Consider the following 20,173-nt stretch of genomic DNA (forward strand, 5'->3'; position numbering starts at 1 on the left):
ATAATGGTAGGTAAGCATAAAGCAATTAATACTATTCAAAAATTAATAATATTTGTTTCATTTCATTAAATAATTTATTTAAATTCTCAGCAAGTTATATACCTATATAGATATTAGGTATAATTTCAAAAGTCAACCAACATACTTATCAAGGATTCACTTATTATAAATATTTCGAAAATATAGATACATACCAATAAATAGGTAATAAGTAAAATACAAAAAAAAAATTATAAATTATAATATTGGTATGTATACGATTAGTTTTAATTAAGTACCAAAGTACTATTTTTAATTAGGTATACAGTTTACGATTGTTAAAATTAAAAACAGTGATAATAACTCTATGTATAAACAATAAGTTTTCCAAAGTTCACATTTTAGAACTAACCATGTGAGGCCACGAAGGTGCTTTAAAATTGAATTAGGGGAGCAAAACGCCTACTATTCTTAGTCGTAATGCGTCAACACTCAACACCATCAATTAAATATTAAACCACGCTACCACATAGACAATAATATTATTATAATAGTAAAATTTCAATAAATGACTATAACCAATGGTATACTTACTAATAACTTTAATATTTTTGAATAATGCTTACATAGATACACGTAATACGTTAGGTAGATATAGGTATGATACTATGATGCACCTATATTGATATCGAATGTTTTGCATCGTCATTGCATACCAATTAATTTTTTCATAATATATATGGTTTTATTTTTACAATTTGTTATTTTTAATTAATAACTTTAATGTTTATCTACGAAACAACGCCCATCATATTATTAATACGAATTATTAATTCACGAATGTACGTACTTAGCAGTTATTAATCTATAATAGGTAGCTAGATATAGGTAATATCTAGACATAATAATGCATTTTTATTGTAATATATGTATTCACATTTCTCGTTTAATGTTATATTTAAATGTAAAAAATATAATAATAGTTAATTAACTAACAATGCATGCAATACTTTTAATACGAAATCCAGGGTAGGTATTATTAATGTAATACAGGTAATTAATAATTTAATATTAATATATATCTATAAAATATATTATCATATAATCAATATTTAATAAGTGTACACTGTACACTTATAGTAAGAAGTAAATTAATAAGTATACAGATTTAAATCTTACAGATAAATAATACGGTATATTACAATAGCTATACAACAGGGGTGGCCCCTAACCTTAACTTTGGGAGCCGCAAATAAAGTTAATTCGAGGTGAGCCACATCGTAAAGAAGTGTTTATAAAATAAAGATATATTTTTCATTTTAAATCAAATGAAGGAACATTTATTTACTTTTTATTTTAGTCTAAGTTTGGTTCAAGAACCTCTCGAAATTGATTTAAGAGCCGCATGCGGATCGCGAGACTCATTGTGGCCACCCCTGCTATATAATATGCGAGTAGGTACCTAGATAGTAGATACCTACCTAATGTACCTATATACAGTGGAACCTCGATAACTCGAACCTCTATAAGTTAAATTTTCGATAACACGAATTTTTTTTCGCCTCCAAAAACAAATTATAGTGGGTACCTATAATATGCATCATAAGGTTAAATAATGATTTATTTCATTTAAACATTCAAGTTTTTTGCTGAATTTCAATTTTGAATTAAAAAATTAAGTATTGGTTGGAATTTATAAATTATGATTATTAACCTATATAGTATAGCTATTGGCCCTAATAATATACCTATAGTATAAGCGGAAATTTGATGATAATAAATTACATTACTGGGGGGGCTGAGTAATATATGCTCATTACATCTATATGCACTACTGTACTAGAGCTGTACCTTAAACTTTTTGGGGGCTTAGTTCCCGTAAGTAGATACTGTATAGAACTGCAAGGACCGGGCCAGTCCGGTCCGGTCCTCAAAAGCCCGACCCGTCTGAGACTGAACCAGGCCGAACTTTAAAATAAAATAAAAAAGGCTGGATTGGCCTTTTTTTTGGTAAATTTTTTGGGACGAGCCGAGCCGGACTCAAAATACTAAAACCAAGGATGGACCAGGCTTTTTTTTGAACAACTTTTCGGGCTGGACTTAAATCGGGGTTAATTAAAGGATTTTTTACAAATTACAACTCACCTGGGCATTTTTTGGTTTTTTTTATTTTGTATGACAAATAATCATTATTTAAAATTAAAATAAGTTTACAGTTCGACGTTGGAATAGTAACGAATAACGATTATTATATAATTCGTAGGACGTGAGTAATACCCATTACCAGTGGGTAATGAGTACAATAAAGTTATTTATAGATTGAACTGAATATTTTAGAATTATTTTCGAGCCAGGCCTGGGCTTTTTCTCCAAAAATATTTTGGACCGGACCGGGCTTTTTTTATCAAACAATGTTTTGGACCGGATCAGACCGGGCTTATAATAAAATATTTTTGGACCGTTACGGACTTTTTAAGAGCTTAGGATGATTGTAGGGCCGGGCTTGGGCTTTTTTTTATAACATTTCTTGGACCGGGCCGGGCCGGGCTTTAGAAACAAATTCTTAGACCGGACTGGGCTGTAAATTTAAAGCCTTTGCAGGTCTATAGTAGGTAGATAGGTACCTAAATAATATACTAGTTACAAATTCAATCAAAATAAAATTTCAAGAAAAATCATTGATATTGCAGTAAGCTATTTTCATTCCAATACTCCTCAGTTGCCACCAAATATGAAATAGTGATGGTCATTTGAAACTAACTAGTCCAGCATGGTATTGGCGTATTGCTCGTAGATGTATGCTCTTTAAATTCTAATTTCCGTTAAATATAAACTGCACTGGTTTTTAAAACATTTCTTACTTGAGTTATTTTCCAAATATAAAACACAGATCTAAAATTGTATCCAATCATAACAATAATTTTTTTTTTATTTAAACAATGACAACTATGTATGATAAAACAAAAAAAAAATTAATAATTTTTAGTGCACCAACAAATCTCTCTTAAAATATAAATATAGTATAATAAAATCCCTCTTAAAATGCAAAAAAAAATTTAGCTTGAAGATGTTAGGTTGGTACATTCTCTTGGATGTATGACTATAGAATTAACTATTTACCAAATTATAGATTTGTTCATGAGTGTGATAGAATTGACAGTGAGTCACTTACACACACATTATCATTTCCTTTTATTATTAATCTAAATTAATATGTCTAAATTTAATTTACATACTATATAAGTCATCTACGAGTTATGAGTTTATGGCCATATATTTTCAGTTATAAATATAAAAAAATAATTGTATGATCACTAACCAAGTATGTAGACGTCTGGACCAACAATTCTCAAGTTAGGTATCAACCAGTGGTATACGCGTCATACGGAAATCTCATACAGAATCTAAATAAATACCTATTAATTCAGTGTTGAGAAGAAACTCGTTCCAAAAGAAATGGACCTTGAAACGAGTTCTTTTTGTAGGAACAAAGCTTGGAACTACTTCCTTTAAAAATAAAGGAAAAAGAATGTGAACAAAGTCTTTACATTGAGGAACGTTAACGAAAATCACAGTTCCTTGAAATAGATGTCATACTCTTAAATGTTTAATATTAACAAAAAAATAAATAACTATAATATTCCATCAAACGAAATAATATTGTCTTATTTATAAATTATTATATTATACACTTATAGGCACTTAAAAGTTGAAAGTAGGTAACTACAGGATAATAAAATAAAGTAAAGCCAAAAGATAAATTAAATCTTTATAATAATTGCTATACATATTTAATTATTTATACATCAATTCAATTGTTTAGTATTCAGTTTCTGTTTAGTTTCATTTTATTAAGTTCTAATTTATTTATTGTTGTTATTTATCTAACAATATAAATAAAAAGGTTTTATTTCTACAACAGCTAGATTAACAAAGTAAGTTAAAAAATATGGAATAATAATTTGAATGAGTTCCTTTTATAAAGGAACTGATTTTGGAACGAGTTCATATATTAGGAACTGAACGAGATCCTTTTAAAAAGAAACTTTCCCAACACTATAGATTTACGTGACTTAGGAGACATTTTATTTTTATCAATGAAGATTTAAGATATGACTGATATTTTTAATGGTAGGTACATGAAAATTTTCAAAATTCGTAGTTAATACTAAATCTTAAAATCTATATTAAGAATAAAAATAATAAGAACTACTGAACTTGACAATAAAACATAAAATAGGTATTAAAAATAAATTTCATTGTTGTTACGCTGACTAATATCACACATAGTAATCGATAAAAATAGTCTGATTTAAAAAAAAGCCCACTCATTTTTTTTATTGTCGAACGATAGGTACGAATATTATTCAATTCGGAAAATAAAAATATAAAATATATATTTTGGTTTTCTTATACAATATTATATTTGATTATTACTCCTTTATAATACCTAGACAACATTTATAGATGCAGTAATTCATTATCATATTCGATAGGTTATTACTGAATACTTTGTATTGTAAGTTCGTTAAATAATCGGTACCTAATCGATAAAATAAAATTAATGAATAACTATAACGTCTATAACCTTCCTAGGGTCAAGCATAAAAAAATATTAATATCATTATAATTATTAATTTAAAGTCACGATTCATTTTTTTTAACTAGTTTTTTTTTTTTACTAACAACAATTTATTATTTAATCATATATTATAATTTTGCAATGATTAATTCGTGTAGGTAATGATACATTTAGATGTTCAAATATTATTTAAATCAGTATTAACTATCATAATATTTATAATTTTAACTACCTACCAATTGAATACCATAAGAATTTGATTCCGAAATAGTGACACAATAAAATTGTATGTGGTATGTCATAACACTCATAAATATTAAGAAATATATTAGGTAGGTAGTATACTATTTTATTAGTAGCTGAAGCTGATATAGGTAGTTGTGTAATATATTAACATTATTATAATACATTTGTTATACCTGAAATTTTGTGATCATCTACTGCAGTTGCCAGTTTTGTAAAGGTGTGTCAAATATATAACTTATCAGTTTATCACCATAATTATTTGTATAATTAAATAAATCATACTTGACATTGACAAAATAATTTTATTTTACAAGTATAGTACACATAACACATGATGATAATACAATTCAATTTTCCTAACAATTCAAATAAATCAAAAAATAATCTTAAAATTAATTTCTATACATAAGCATATAATATGTATAGCTAGTAATAAATATATTAATTTTATAATTTATAATACACATATATTCCAACAAAATAAAAACACTGTACAATCAAAAGTTAAATGTTATTTATATAAACAGTAAACATTTAAATACTAATATAATTATTACAGTTTATAATATACAAATATCAATACCTATCGTAATTCCATGTTTATAGTTTACCTAATACTAAACTTATCTTAAGGAAACTAAGAAAATAACAATGAATATATAAGTGTTTATGGATTTCCTTCACCGTTATTATAATTACATACGATCATAATTCCATTCAGTTGTTAATAAGTAAGTAGAGTGACGGGTAAAGAAAAAAAATGAATAATAACATTAATAAGTTATAAGACCAAATATAAGTAGTATCAGATACATAAATTGAAGAAAAATAATCAATAATTCAATTGAATAAAGAAAATTAACACAAAAATTATATATTTCTATTAATATTTTTAAATAGTTATTCAGTTGTTAAATTCAATACCATAAATAATATTACAATTAAAATCTTTAGATATTAGTCACTAGATAAATGTTTTCTAGAACATTTTAGCATCAAAGTATCGTTTCTTAAAAAATGGAATCTGAAGAAATAATGAATATAGATTGTAAAAGGCTTTGTATACGAGAGTCTGGCACGTAAATGTTTAAAAAATATTTAAATAATTGCTTACTTGTTAAATCTCAATGATTCCTGTTCATAAATAGTAAAGATTTTAAAGAAGTTATTTAAACTTCAACAAAATATTATGAATACACTGGTTAGATCCACGGAAAAGTTACCAAAAATGGACTATACTACAACAAATATTACTTAACATAATTATATTAAATTATTATTAATTTTGTTGAAATAAATAAAACACATATCAAAATACAATATAATTATTGTAATATTGTATTACAATTTTAGATTAAATATTATATTACTAAATAAGATTCAACCGATAATAGGTTACATAAAAATATAGGATTTTTTGATAGTTTAAATTCATAATTCATAATTATAAATTTCAACTAGGTTCAATGTGGCAAAATCATATTCATATTTTTGTATATTATGTTATGATGCAATGAAAAATATTATTAAGGTGAGCAAATTATGCTCAAGTAATATTATACTTTAATTTTGCATTTTTAACATGTATAACCCAATACAAATAATATAAAAAAATACTGCTTAAAATACTTCAATAAATTTAGTTAAATTATTAATTAATATATTATAGAGATCAAAATGATTAAAAATTTGAGCCCTCATTTAAAGACTGTCTAACAAATAAAAATAATAATATTAAACAATTGCTTACATTTAATTGGAGGTTATATAATATATGTGCTCAGGCCTCAGATAAAATAATGTTTACCTACATAGTTCAGAGTATATATAAGTTATAATTACTAAGTTAAAATGAAAAATAAATAAATTAAAATTATAGTTATTTTTGGAATTTATAATTTTAAATGAGTGAAAATTGAACTTTAATCTAACCTTGTGTTATTTTCTACTCAGTAATGTTGTAAAAATGTTAAAATACAAAAAAAAATATAAGTACTACCTATATTACTAAAAATATATTTGTCACAACTATAATATTACATAGTGTATATTATGAAACAAATTTATTTTTAGATGTTTTAATCATAATAAGACACTAAATGCATTGAATTATTAATAAAAACTTAGAGCCAGAAATCATTAAAAAATATATCATCTTCACTATCCTTTTTTAAAATTTAAGATTGTTATATTATTGTAATCAGGTAAAATATTTTAATATTATTTAAAATATAATAGACAAAAATTTATTATAAGTAGAGCCCAGATTTGTATGTTTTTGCATATTTTTTCCTTTTCACTTTTTTATATTTTTGTTAATAATCTTTACAAATCAAACTAATTAGAATTCATTATTAAATTTTTATTTTGCATATTTTTGCAAATTTGACCGTAAATGCATATTCGTCTATAAATGCATATTTTTATGATTTTACTGCATACTATATGGCATATTTTGATACTTTTTACTTTTTAGTGCATATAAATCTGGGCTCTAATTATTAGTGAAATTATATAAAAATTGTTTATAAATTTAAATTCTTATAATTCATGTGTTCTTATACACTATAAAAATACACATTTAGTTCATAAAATCAACAAGACACATTGGAATACATTTTATAATATTTAAACTGATCTTGATAAGAATTTCCTGATTTAATTTTCACTTTTCAACTTTGAAATTTAAAACACTTTTTAAAAAATTGTTAAAAGGGTTTACTGAAATTTTAATTATTCAGCTTACTTTGTCTTTATAGATTGCAATCAATTGTTTGAATATTAATTTATATTGAAACTAATTGATGATGGAAACATAATTATGATATTTTATAGATCACTAAATACCTAATGAGTTATTTTTCAAGATTTAAATATATAAAATAATAGCTACCAACTTGATAAAAATAAGTTTCAAATTGCACTTTTAAATATTGTAATATTATGATATATATTCATAATTTTAAAAATTAAAAAAATAATAACCCTATAAATCTTAGATTTATTACATAACTGAAATATTAGAAGTATAACAGTATTAGTAAAATCATAGAGGTATTTTTTCAGGTACCTATACGATTTTAGATAGATATTTAGTAAATCTGAAGGCCCAAATGGTCAAATTCATTTTGAATACTAATCTCAATAATTAGTGTATAAACTATTATAAACTCTGAATACATTGTACAATTAGTAAAATATTATAGTAAATAATTTTTTTTTTTTTTTTATCATTTTTAATAGAAAATGTTACAATATTTAAAGCATAAAAATCAAGAAATAATTATAAATCACAATAATAGTTAAAGATAAAACAAGAAAAATAATAAAACAAATATTATTGTTAATTTAAAGGAATATAGCAAGTAAAGTAAAGACTAAAATATATCAGTTTGTTGTACTGGGTTAGAAACTTTCCTATAAACATAAATCATAATAAATAATAATCATAATATGTAGTTTAAATTATTTAATCATTGTTTAAAAATTAAAAGCTTGATTTTTTTTAAGCTTACCTAAATTCATTCATCAAGTCTAATATGCCATAGCATAACTCACACACTTCATGATCAACTGTTTTATCCGAAGCAATTTGTTGAAGAATGTCAACACCATTTTCTTTATTAAGCATTGCACAATATTTTTTAGCTAAAAAATCAAATATATTTTTTATATTTTGGGGTAAATTTAGTAAAATATATTTAAAATATACCAACCATTTTTAGTACAAACATGAAGTATTGCCCATGCAGCCCAAAGCTGAACCTGTGGTGTGTTAGTTGATTTCAGTAACCCAATAAAAGGCTGGAAAGATCTGTATGCAACCATTTCTCCCTCAGGTGGTACCCACTGCTTTACAGCATATCGTAATTCTTCCAAAACTTCAGCTTTACTATTCACAGTAAATGTTTCCCAACTAGGTTCGCATGCTAAATGAGCAATTATTCCAGCCGCAAAATAGCTCACATCAATTTGTTCTGACCGTAACAAACGTCTGCAACAAATAAATAATATTATATATTAACAATTGCACCAATTTATACACAATAGATGTACAAAAATTAATTAAATCTTTTAAAGTACCTTAATGTAGGAATAATATCATTGCTAAATAACATATTTCTCAAATGTGGTACTTCAGCAATATTGTTAACTAAGCCAAGTACTTTAGTTTCTACAGTACTGTCATCAATAAACGTATTTAGTATATTCATATATAATGCCAGTCCTCCTTCATCAATGAAAACTTTACATGTTGTAGGGGATTCATCTTAAAAATAAAAATAATATTCAATTAACAATTTACTTTGATCTTTATTTAAAAATTTTAATTAAAAATATTATGTAAAGCATATTATAGACTTTTACTCCTGTTATCAATACAAATAATAAAAATAGTAAAACAATTTTCATTACATTCATACATTACAAATTTACTATATAGTTGGTTCTTGTTAATCTGAACACAAGTTAATACAAGAGATGCGGTAATGAAAATAAGTTTGAAAATTATTATACCATTATTATTCTACTGCTAAAGAAGTGCCATAACACACAAAAAGAGGTAGTTCGATAGGGCTTTTGATATACTTATTTTACCAATTTTTTTTGAAAAATACATTATAAGCTATAAACACAATTATTGATTTTTAGAAATGCTGTAAATAAATACAACATGCATTTTTCCCAAAACTAATGTTTTAGTTTTTACAGCATATTTGCTTAGCAGATAAGTATATTTAGAGACATATTTTATCGTAAACCCACACAACAATATTCATTAATATAATCACAATACTACATCATCTGTATATAAAATTGAGATATGATTAGGTACAAAGTCGATTACGTTTGTCAGTTGTGTGTCATACTACAATACTACATCATATAATTAATTAAATAAGTTTATTAGTTAATTAACTATTAATATTTTAAAATTGTTATTAATATTATTACCAGTAAGATTCCAAAGTGCACTAAGTGTGAACTTCATAGTCACATCGACAGTTCGAGTTGATAGTTTTTCAAATACTATTGATAATAATTTGGCCATATATCTTGGGTTAGACCCTAATTGAGATGTTTCAGACGTAGAAATTTTTGCAGCTATAAAATATTAAAAATTAAATAAAAAATAATAACTCTACAAATTTAAAAATAAAAAATTAGTAAAATCTAACCTAAAATACTGCAGATTGCAACACTCATACGGTTCATGACAATATCATTGAAAAAATGTAATGAATCCAAGACTAATTTTGCACACCTGAACTTGTCCATTTTCACATCCTATATTTACCAAAAATGTAATATATATATTATTATTGAACATTTTGTTTAAATTTTACTTATTATATCATTAAATCATAAAAAAGAGAATGGTAATAACTTATAAATTTTCTTTTCATTATATTATTTTAACATGAATATTGAATATCTTTCAATTGAGTGGGCTAATTCAAAATTTGTATATATATATAATATATATTCATTATTCATGCAATAAATTGTCCACCACCATTAGGTAGTATCAATACTAATGTATTGAATTTCGTAATTATACTATTTTAAACATAATATCTATGATTCAATGTTTTTCAGTACAATATATAAGTATATTAATATAAGATAAGTAAATAATAATAATAAATAAAATACTATTCTAGAAGGTGTTTCATTATCCTACTGTTTTTTTTTTTTTTTAACAAATAACAAAATCATAATACAATTAAATACAAATATATATATTGTTAAATTGTAATATTATTTTAAATAAATAAGTAAAAATAAAAGACAAAAAAAGTCTATGTAGAAGTAGATATTATATAACTTAATAATAATAACTAAGTTAAATAGTTAAATGTGTAATTTGTTTAAAAACATCCAATATATTCCCCACAATATAGTTAAATTAATCAAGATAAACATACTTGAAGTATACGATCACTACATAATGTCAACAATGTATTTTTCTGTAACTGGTTATGATTGGGAAAACGTTCCATGGCATCTAATGTTGCTTCCACTACTTTAGCCAAAACACTAGGATGTATGTTTAAGGCTAAATCACTCTTGGTTAAATTATAAAGGCAAGCAGTTGCTGCCATTTGTACTGGAAAACTGTCAGGAAGACAGTTCATCACATTTAAAATTAACTAATACAACAGAAACAAAAATGATAGATAATAAAAAAATTATTTGAAAATAATACTGTGCTAGCTATTGAATTTTAAATTACTTGGATGATGTCAACTTTAGGGCAATTATACTTTTCGGTCCATTTAAACAAATGGTAAAGACATTTTTGAATATATGTTGGACGTTTTGTGTAACGCTTTAAACCAGTCAATAATTGCTCTTGTGTCACAACACCAGTAACCTAAAGATATTAAAATTTAAATAATTAATTTAAAGTTTTTTAGTTATTTATAAGAAAACAAATAAACAATCGACTAATAAATTATAGTTTATTATTGATAAAATATACATAATATTAAAATATATCAAAATAATACTAACCACTAAGTCTGGGTTATATAATGGATGAGTGGGAACAGTGAACATAGCCAAACCACAATCATCCATATGCATTAAACCTAAAAATCTTAATTTTTTATGAGTAGTTAGAAAATCTTGCATGATTCTTGGACCAACATTATCACTTCCTAAAAAATTGAATTAATTTTTTTAACAATGGTATTTAATATAAAAATAAAATATACTACACTTTCATAGTATAAATAATAAATCTTTAAATAAGTCAAAATAGAAATCATTAAAATATTTTTTTTACAAAAAAATTATGATTTATCAGAAGTACTTCATGTACTACAAACAGAGAAATTAATTATTTTGCCTTACAAGTTAAGATAGTTCACAAAACAATGAATTAAAACTAACCAGATATATCCAATGAAACTAAATTAGGTAACCAATCGGGATCAGTCAAAAATTGTAACCAAGGTGTATCACAGCTAAAATTCTCAAATGGGTGAGAATATTTTTCAGAAGATAAATCCAAATGTGTCAATGATGTCATACTTTTAAGTGGACTAAATGCAATTAAATGCATTGTAGCTTCCTAAATTAAAAAAAAACCATGTTATTATTATTTAACCTTAAAAATTCCATATCCATATATTATACATACAATTACAATAGTAAGTCTTAATTATTACCTATATAATTATCAAAATTATATATACTTACATATTATAATACATAATATATGTATTTTTTAAATTCAATAGTTAATTCTTTTTAAAATATTAAAACTTAATTTTTTTTTTAAATTATTAATTAACACTTATTTATTTTGTTTCAAAATATAATTTTTTTAAATGTTAATAAAAACAAATTGTTTTTAGTGTTTACCTTTAAATTATATACACTTAATTTTCTTAGTTGGTTTTTCTTCTTTCCCAATGGTAAAAGTGTGTCAACTTTTGTATTAGAAATATCTAATGACTCCAATAGAGGCAAATCTTCAACTACAGCAATTAAATTGTTGGTACTAAACTCGGTATTGCTTACATCGAGTGAACAAAGGTTTTTTAATTTTGATAATGAGACAGCAACACAAAATCTTAAGTCACTGAAAAAATACAAAATAAATAATAATGTCTGATAAAAAAAAAAATATTAATATCTATTTAAATTTGTCTTTACAATATTCCATAATATTTTATTTAAAAATTATTAAAATATTACCTATTAAACTTTTATGATTAAACAAGCATGCATAAAAGTTATTCAATATAAAATATATATAATATCATATATGTTAAACAAAAACTTACTAAGAATCACTTATAAATGAACTATTTGATACACATAGTGTCTCTAAATTCTGTGTTGTCCATTCACCCAATGAACCAACAAGTTCATTTACTGTACAGTCCAAACCATGAACTTTTAGTTTTTTAATTTTATGTTTTTTTAATGTTCTTAATCCTTTTGTAGTTAAATTTTTTGTTTTTGGTAGTATGACATTTCTAAAAGATATAACAATTATTACAATATAAACAATAATATCATCGTTACATAACAATAATACTACCTAATTAATACATTTAATTTTAAATAACTAAAATAATTATATATTTTTATTAAAATATAGGTATGTTATATAGTTTTCCAAAATTTTTTTTATGTTAACCATGTATTAAATATACCATAGCAAGTCAAGCACCTATAAATGCCAATTAATAGTATTTTACAACAAATCTGTAAGCTGTAGGTGTAATATATTGACTATTAAGATACAAGAAAATTAGCCATTAAACTAACATTCTTGACAAATTTAGTACCCAAGTTAAAGGTGCCTAATGTTAAGATAAACAAAATTTTACTAAATATTAAATAATTAATTTAGTTGTACAGTATTACTTACTTTTTAATACATTAAAAATTTGATATTTTTATGAACTGAAATATATATTTTTTTTAGCCAAGATAATAAAAAGCTTTATTTAAAAAGTAGTATCAGTTCTCTTTATCAACAAATTATTCATAAATAATACCTACTTAATTATTTTACTGAATTTAAAGAGAAAAATATTTTCAAATTATAACTTAAATAGTAACTTTAAACATACCTCAAGTAAACATTTTTATGACTGAATAGTGATAGTATCTCATCGTTAAGTTTATTCCGTACACTAAGTTTTGTTAACAGCATCTCTGATACTTCCATTGGCAAGTATACATTTCTTTCAATGAACATATACTCAGGTTCAGAAGGCTGTAAGTCAGTCTCACTTATTTGTTCAGCCATATAAAGTTTTTCTATGTTGTCGCAAACATAGTCAATACACAAATCTTTCAGTGTTTCAGGATTGGCATACATTATGAATAATAGAATCACTTGCAATTTAAATATTAAAAAAATAACAATCACAAAAAACAAAAATAAATGTATGATGCGACGTTAGGCCTTTAATATTTACCGATAAGTTCTCAAAAGTTAATACTTAATACGAAAGTCACATTATTATTCTATAATAGTCAGCTGATTTAAGATGGAGAGTGAAGTACTGAAGTATAATAACAATATTATGATCCGTCGAAAAGACGTATTATACTATTATGGTATTATCACTAATCACGATATTATCTTTTCTATCGTGAGACACAGTGAACTCTGACTACAATATATACTCAACACTCGATGGAACAATTTATTCATAAATGTGACAATTGATAAGGGAATAAACAGAGATTAGGAAACCTGTAAGTGTAAGATGGAATTCGCGACATCAGCTACATTCTACAAAATAATTGGTCCATTTAAATCCATAATTATTATTTATTATAATACCTATACCTATAAGTATTAATAATTACTTATTAGTTATTGAGTATAGACTATAGTTAGGGTTGGGATTTTTTTTTTAACCCGCGGGACATAACTTATTGAAATGTAATATTTTAAAAAACTGGGATATTGAGTATTGACGTCCCACTTTATTAAAACTTGGGATTCGGGACACCAAAAAAAAAAAAATAATAAATAAAATATCTGATAAATAAATATATTAGGTAGGTTAGGTTAATGTTTAATGTAAGATGCTTCAAATATTTTGCTCCAATCGGTTGTAAAAAAAATTGGGACTTTCTTGTCCCGCTCGCTTATAAGACGGGACACAGGACAAAAATTTAAAAAAAACTCATTCAAATACGGGACATACGTGTCCCGCTAAGAATTAAAGCGGGACGTAGGACGAGTATATTAAAAATCGGGAATATCCCGCCAAATCGAGACGTATACCATAGTTATAGCGTATGTTCTAAGTGTTTCTAAGTGTTTTAAGTGTTTTCAAAAAATGTTTGATAAGTGTTTTTAGCGGAATGTTATTTGCTGTCTACACAAAATACGCTAGAGTAATTGTAATAGAACCTAGTTGTGAATTTGTAATTAATTTAGTTATTTTATGTCATTTATATTAGCTCTGATATAATTATATATACATATATGCCTACCTAGTACCTAGTAAATAGTAATTAGTAGTTAAAAACTTTCAATATCATTATTTCGTTTTTTAATATAAATAATATATAATATAAGGACTAAGGACATTGCCGTTTCATAGCCATGAATTAAGATATATCTAATTAATTACAGGTATATTGAGGTATGTCTTATAATATGGTACATTCATTATACATAGTTCACAGAATAACATTTATGAAAATTCAATAATTTATTATTTATATTGGCCGCAAAAAGTAAATTACAAGAATAATACTATTGTTCATAATTTTCATAGTAAATAACAAACATTTAGACTTATCATATTATATTCCAACTAAATAAATGATTCTATTATTGATTTAATATAAATCCACAGTTATTACTATTATATGTATTATTTATATATTGTCTATTACCACAAACCATGATAAATTTAATTTAATTTATCATGCACAAAACTAAGCTTGCATAGTTACAAACCTATTTATGTTAAACGTTAATTTTTATTTTGTAAGTTATAAATAATTAAAGTAAATGATAACTGATAGCAAAGTGATAAAACCCAATAGATAATATTATCTTTAATCGTGGTTGCAGTATGAATGTATGATAATATTATTGTTATGATTTTTTACATTTTACATATTGCAATAAATAAAAATTTGAGTTTAAGATTATTGAGATTTTGTAACTTTTACAGTTAATTTCTATCAAAAACATTTGTGTGATATTTGAATTTTTGAAAACATTAAGCTTTTTATTTTTAATAATTACATCACTTACCTGCATATCGTATCAAAGGACAATACATTAAACATGGAGGTAGACAATTTTGTTCCTTTATGTTTAGTAAAAAAATATTTCAATACTTGTGTGTATAGTTGTGATTAAGTTAAAAAATTTTAAAATATAATAAGCAATATTATTCATCAATATGTGTTAGAAAATATTATGTCTGAATATCTATACAATTTTGTTTAAATCACAATTAAAAAAATAATTTGATTTTTATTACTTCTACCTACAAGCTTTTAATATTTTATAGAATTAAACATTGTATTATAATAATTATTTCTTTTATTCTAGAGTTTAAAAAAATATAATATACATTTTTACCATACTACTGATTTTTTTTAGTAATTAATCTTTAGATTCCTGTCAAATGTAAAATTTTTATAATTCAGTTAGATACCAATTAACATTTTAAAGTTAGATAGTTATATAGATAGATTTCATTGAAACTTCTTAACATAGGTACCATTTAATTTTTACTGTTTAGATTATCATTTAAATCATTATCTAGAAACAAAATTAAGTTAGGTATAATTTATTATTCAATATTTTTGAAATATTATCTTATTTAATTGTATTTTGTTTTTATTAAATTAAATAAATATTCTAAATATTTTAACATAGAAATTTATTTATACGTTCATAATTTATAAAAAATTGCAATAATAATTTGCATAATTTTTAGGTTCAATGATATAAGATATAATTCTATATTAAAATTGATATTCATGTCCAAATATAGTATTGTTTTCATAATACGTAAATACGTACTCAATGTAATACTATAAACTAATTGTTTTAGGATTTAAGAAGATATTTATACCAAACCTTAACTAAGGTTGAAGGTCTTAACTCAATTCTGATATCTGATCATGATGGTGTAATTGTTTTAAAAGGTAAGTACTAGCAATATAATCTATATATTTTCACAGTTATGACTAAAAGTAAAATGATGTAACTTAGAAAATATGTTCATTAATTTTTGTACTTAGATCAAAAATCTAAATCATTTATGTGTTATTAATGAATCTTACAATATTAAATGTTTATGTTATAGCTCATGCCAATAAATCATCTGAACAAAATTCAAATTATAAACATTCGTTTATATCAGAATTTAATTCTGCATCAGAACAAGCAGGAAAATTAGAACTTGGAAAAAACAAAACAGTGATTTGTTTTTATACAAATAACCAAGTGCGTATTTAAAGTTTTTTAAATTATTAAATTAAAAGTAATTGTTAAGTTAATTTTTGTATTATATCTGTTTAATTGATTATTTGTGTTTTATATTATTTTGTTACTTGAGCAATATTGGACTATTGCCATCAAGTGCCATAATGATAAGATTTACTATTTATAAATATTTAAAAAAAAATTATTGTTTCATACTAGGTACTCGTATTTATTATTCATAATACTCTCATGAGCTTATGAACTTATCAAAATAAACATAAATGGTTTTTATGATATATAGAAATACATTTTTGTTTACATGAAAAATACAGTATTTTATTTTTAACTAATAATCTTTATTTGTATATTTTGTTATAGGTAGTCCAGTTAAATTGCTCAAGATTCTTAATTACATTTGTGGCTTCTGAAAAAGCAAATACTGGTAATATATTAGGGCTAGAAAAAGTACTAGAGCCATTACTAAAGGATTTACAAGCTATACAGTTTCCTTGATTGTTTTATTATTATTATTATTACATTAACATTATATTAAGTATATAATATGATGAATCTTTCCTTTCATATTAATAATTATTATTTTTTTTTATTTGATATTTTCACTCTGCACTTTCAAGAAGTTAAATGATGATTGTGTATTTGTTATTGTTATTCTTACAAATTAATAAAATATAAACAAATTTACTTTGATAGTTATATTTGTAAACAATAATTGTAATTGTTTTTATAAAATATTATTTAGTACAAGAAAATATAAAATTTCCATGTATTTGAAATATTATGTTAAACTAGTTTTTATTTTAGTTTAGATTAGCTTTTCTAAACTCTTAATTAATTTTTACTTAATACTTTAAACTTTTTTTACTAATTTAGCCATATACTTATAAGTTATAACCTATCTCAGTGGTGTGTTTACAGGGTAGGTCTACTAGGCCTGGGCCTACCCAATTTTTATTTGACTGTTAGATTTTTTTTTTTTATCACAAGTAAAAATGTTATTATTATTATTATTAATATTTATTATTGCATATTATTATCATGATACCACTGATACTACAGGAGCTGAAAACAATATAAAAAGATGTTGCACACTCATCTGTCTACAAAAAATAGAAGAATATCGTTTACCTACTTTATAAATTAATATTACTTTAGATTCTGAACGAAGTGATGAATGTATTGATTTTACAGTGATGTATGTTTTTTTTGTGTCTGTACAGCCTAACTTGTCGAAATAATGCTTCAATTTCAAATTTTTTTTGGGGGAGGGGGAGGGTTCCGATGGTGAAGTGCAGAATATCCTTAGTGCAATTATAAAGGTCAAAACTAAATATTTTCCAGGAGTTTTCAAAAAAATGTGACTGAAAACCAGTTAAATCGACAAAATCGATTTTTTTATATAGTTGTAACTCAAAAACTAATCACTGTAAATACTTGAAATTTTCACCAAATATTTATATTAGTGTTATTTATAAACAGTTAAATTTTCAAAATATTTTGGTTGAAATTTTCGATTTATCTAAGTATTTTTTTTTTTTTTATGAAGTGCCGATAAAAAAGTTTTGAGACACCAAAAAAAACTTGAAAATGTATACAAATTTTTATGAAATTGCGTAACAATAATGATTTATCCTCAAGCAGCCATTATTTGTTATTCAAAAAGTATAAGTCCTAATAGTTACTACACTACAGAACAAAACGGTCCTACCCAATTATTTTGTGCTGGACACGCCACTGACCTATCTCCATACTATCTCAATTAAAAATTTTTAAATCTATTTGTTATAGCAAAATATAAAAATGCTACATCACAGACAATGTTTAATGTTTTCATCATTAAAATAAAAAACAAAATGATCAAACCATCATAATTATTAATAACATAGTTTTCTTTTACGGTAACTATGATTTGATGCTCTAATGCTTAAAATACAGGTATATCACATTCTCTTAAGAGGTTTTAAACAGAACATTTTAATAAATTCTAATTAATTTTGAATCAAATATAACTTTACTTTTTTTTTTTTTGGATAAAAATAACATACAATACAACAACCTTATTATTAGATTATTTGGTTTTCTAACATTTTTTTCTTTTACCATTTTTATCTGTCTGTGCTGTACGATTGTGTACGAAAATTAAACGTTTTGGCCAATTTTCATTCAAACTTTTATAAAACTTATAATGGAAAATTTTATAGTGCTCACTGATCATCCTTCAACACATGTTGTCATTACAATATTATAATTTATAAGAAACTCAAATGTACAGATAAAATCGATTATACGATCAGATAATAATAGGAAATAATGAAATCGGCAAAAAAAATTATTTAGATAGAATTCAAAATATTATAAGAGACAAGAGTTTATGATGAGTAAAAAATAATAAAATAATAATTTTATTATAATTTTTATAATCCATAAAAATGTAATTCAATACTTAAAAATAGTAAGTTATATAGATATGTCTGCAGAGAATTCAAATTTAAACATTTTAAAACAATTTATTGACAACTATAATTACTTATTAATTATTTTATTATTTTAGTTATTTTTATTATATTTTATTGGTTTTATATTAATTATTATAAAAAATAAAACTGTTACAGTTGATATACTTGATATTTATTGGGTATATGGTATCTATATAGAGATTATTTTGTATAATTGTATACCTATACCTATTACTTATATAGTTATATACATTTTAAGTTTCGATAGGGACATTTAAACTACAAATAACGATGTGTTAATTATTTTATTTTAAACGTTATTCGTAGAAATTTAAACTTTTATGTATTTTATATTATTATTAATTTTATTAAACGCAATAAAATATTTAATTCATTTTAAAATGTTATCTATTTATATTTTTTATGTATTATACTATCATGAGTCAATAAAACCACTTTTACTGTCTTACGATATTTAAAAAAAGTTGATACTAGATTTTAAGTTTCATAAGTTGATTTAATATAGAATAAATGCATATTATTATAATAATTAAATAAAACTAATAATATAATAAATACAGTATTATCGAAAAAAAATGATACTATAATGATATTGTAATATTAAAAGTAAAATAGGTAAACGACTTTCTTGCTCAGTATCGTTTGATACATAATGATATATCATTGAATTCAAATTAAACAGACCTATAAGACTATAAATTATAATAGTGAGTAGTGACCCAACCAAATCTGCATTCAAATACTCAATATATAGCAGAACAACTTACCCACTACCTTTTTAATTTTATATCATGGATCTGGTGTGTGATATGTGAATATCAATTGATATTTAGTTTAACGACAATATACTCGTAATTGACTTAATTTAATGTGTACGGACCAGGTGCCAACTACCTATATAGGTACTATAGAATAAAGATATTTTTAAAA

At 23.7% G+C, this 20,173-nt stretch overlaps 2 protein-coding genes across 3 annotated transcripts; one reads left to right on the forward strand and one right to left on the reverse strand.

Annotated features, from left to right (window-relative positions):
* Nucleotides 1–5,089: 5,089 nt before the first annotated feature.
* On the reverse strand, nt 5,090–13,950 carry LOC114119905 (protein zyg-11 homolog B-like). Of its 2 annotated transcripts, none has more exons than XM_027981643.2 (13): nt 13,405–13,950; nt 12,607–12,801; nt 12,182–12,401; nt 11,708–11,888; nt 11,327–11,472; nt 11,046–11,186; nt 10,738–10,962; nt 9,988–10,096; nt 9,764–9,913; nt 8,891–9,077; nt 8,524–8,801; nt 8,323–8,455; nt 5,090–6,045 (listed from the first exon to the last, which is right to left on the reverse strand). In XM_027981643.2, the coding sequence occupies exons 1-13, from the start codon at nt 13,653–13,655 to the stop codon at nt 6,027–6,029; spliced, it is 2,235 nt and encodes a 744-aa protein (XP_027837444.1). In that variant the 5' UTR covers nt 13,656–13,950; the 3' UTR covers nt 5,090–6,026. The 2 variants fall into 2 exon arrangements, with proteins under 2 accessions (XP_027837444.1, XP_027837443.1); XM_027981642.2 differs by lacking the exon at nt 5,090–6,045 and adding an exon at nt 8,143–8,224 and having other exon boundaries at nt 13,405–13,948.
* Nucleotides 13,951–15,396: 1,446 nt separating this feature from the next.
* Nucleotides 15,397–17,776, forward strand: LOC114119897 (ragulator complex protein LAMTOR3-A). The gene is made up of 4 exons (XM_027981633.2): nt 15,397–15,602; nt 16,375–16,468; nt 16,630–16,769; nt 17,127–17,776. The coding sequence occupies exons 1-4, from the start codon at nt 15,597–15,599 to the stop codon at nt 17,259–17,261; spliced, it is 375 nt and encodes a 124-aa protein (XP_027837434.1). The 5' UTR covers nt 15,397–15,596; the 3' UTR covers nt 17,262–17,776.
* The last annotated feature ends 2,397 nt before the right edge of the window (nt 17,777–20,173 follow it).

This window comes from Aphis gossypii, chromosome 2, assembly GCF_020184175.1.
Source record: "Aphis gossypii isolate Hap1 chromosome 2, ASM2018417v2, whole genome shotgun sequence".
NCBI classification, from domain to species: domain Eukaryota; kingdom Metazoa; phylum Arthropoda; class Insecta; order Hemiptera; family Aphididae; genus Aphis; species Aphis gossypii.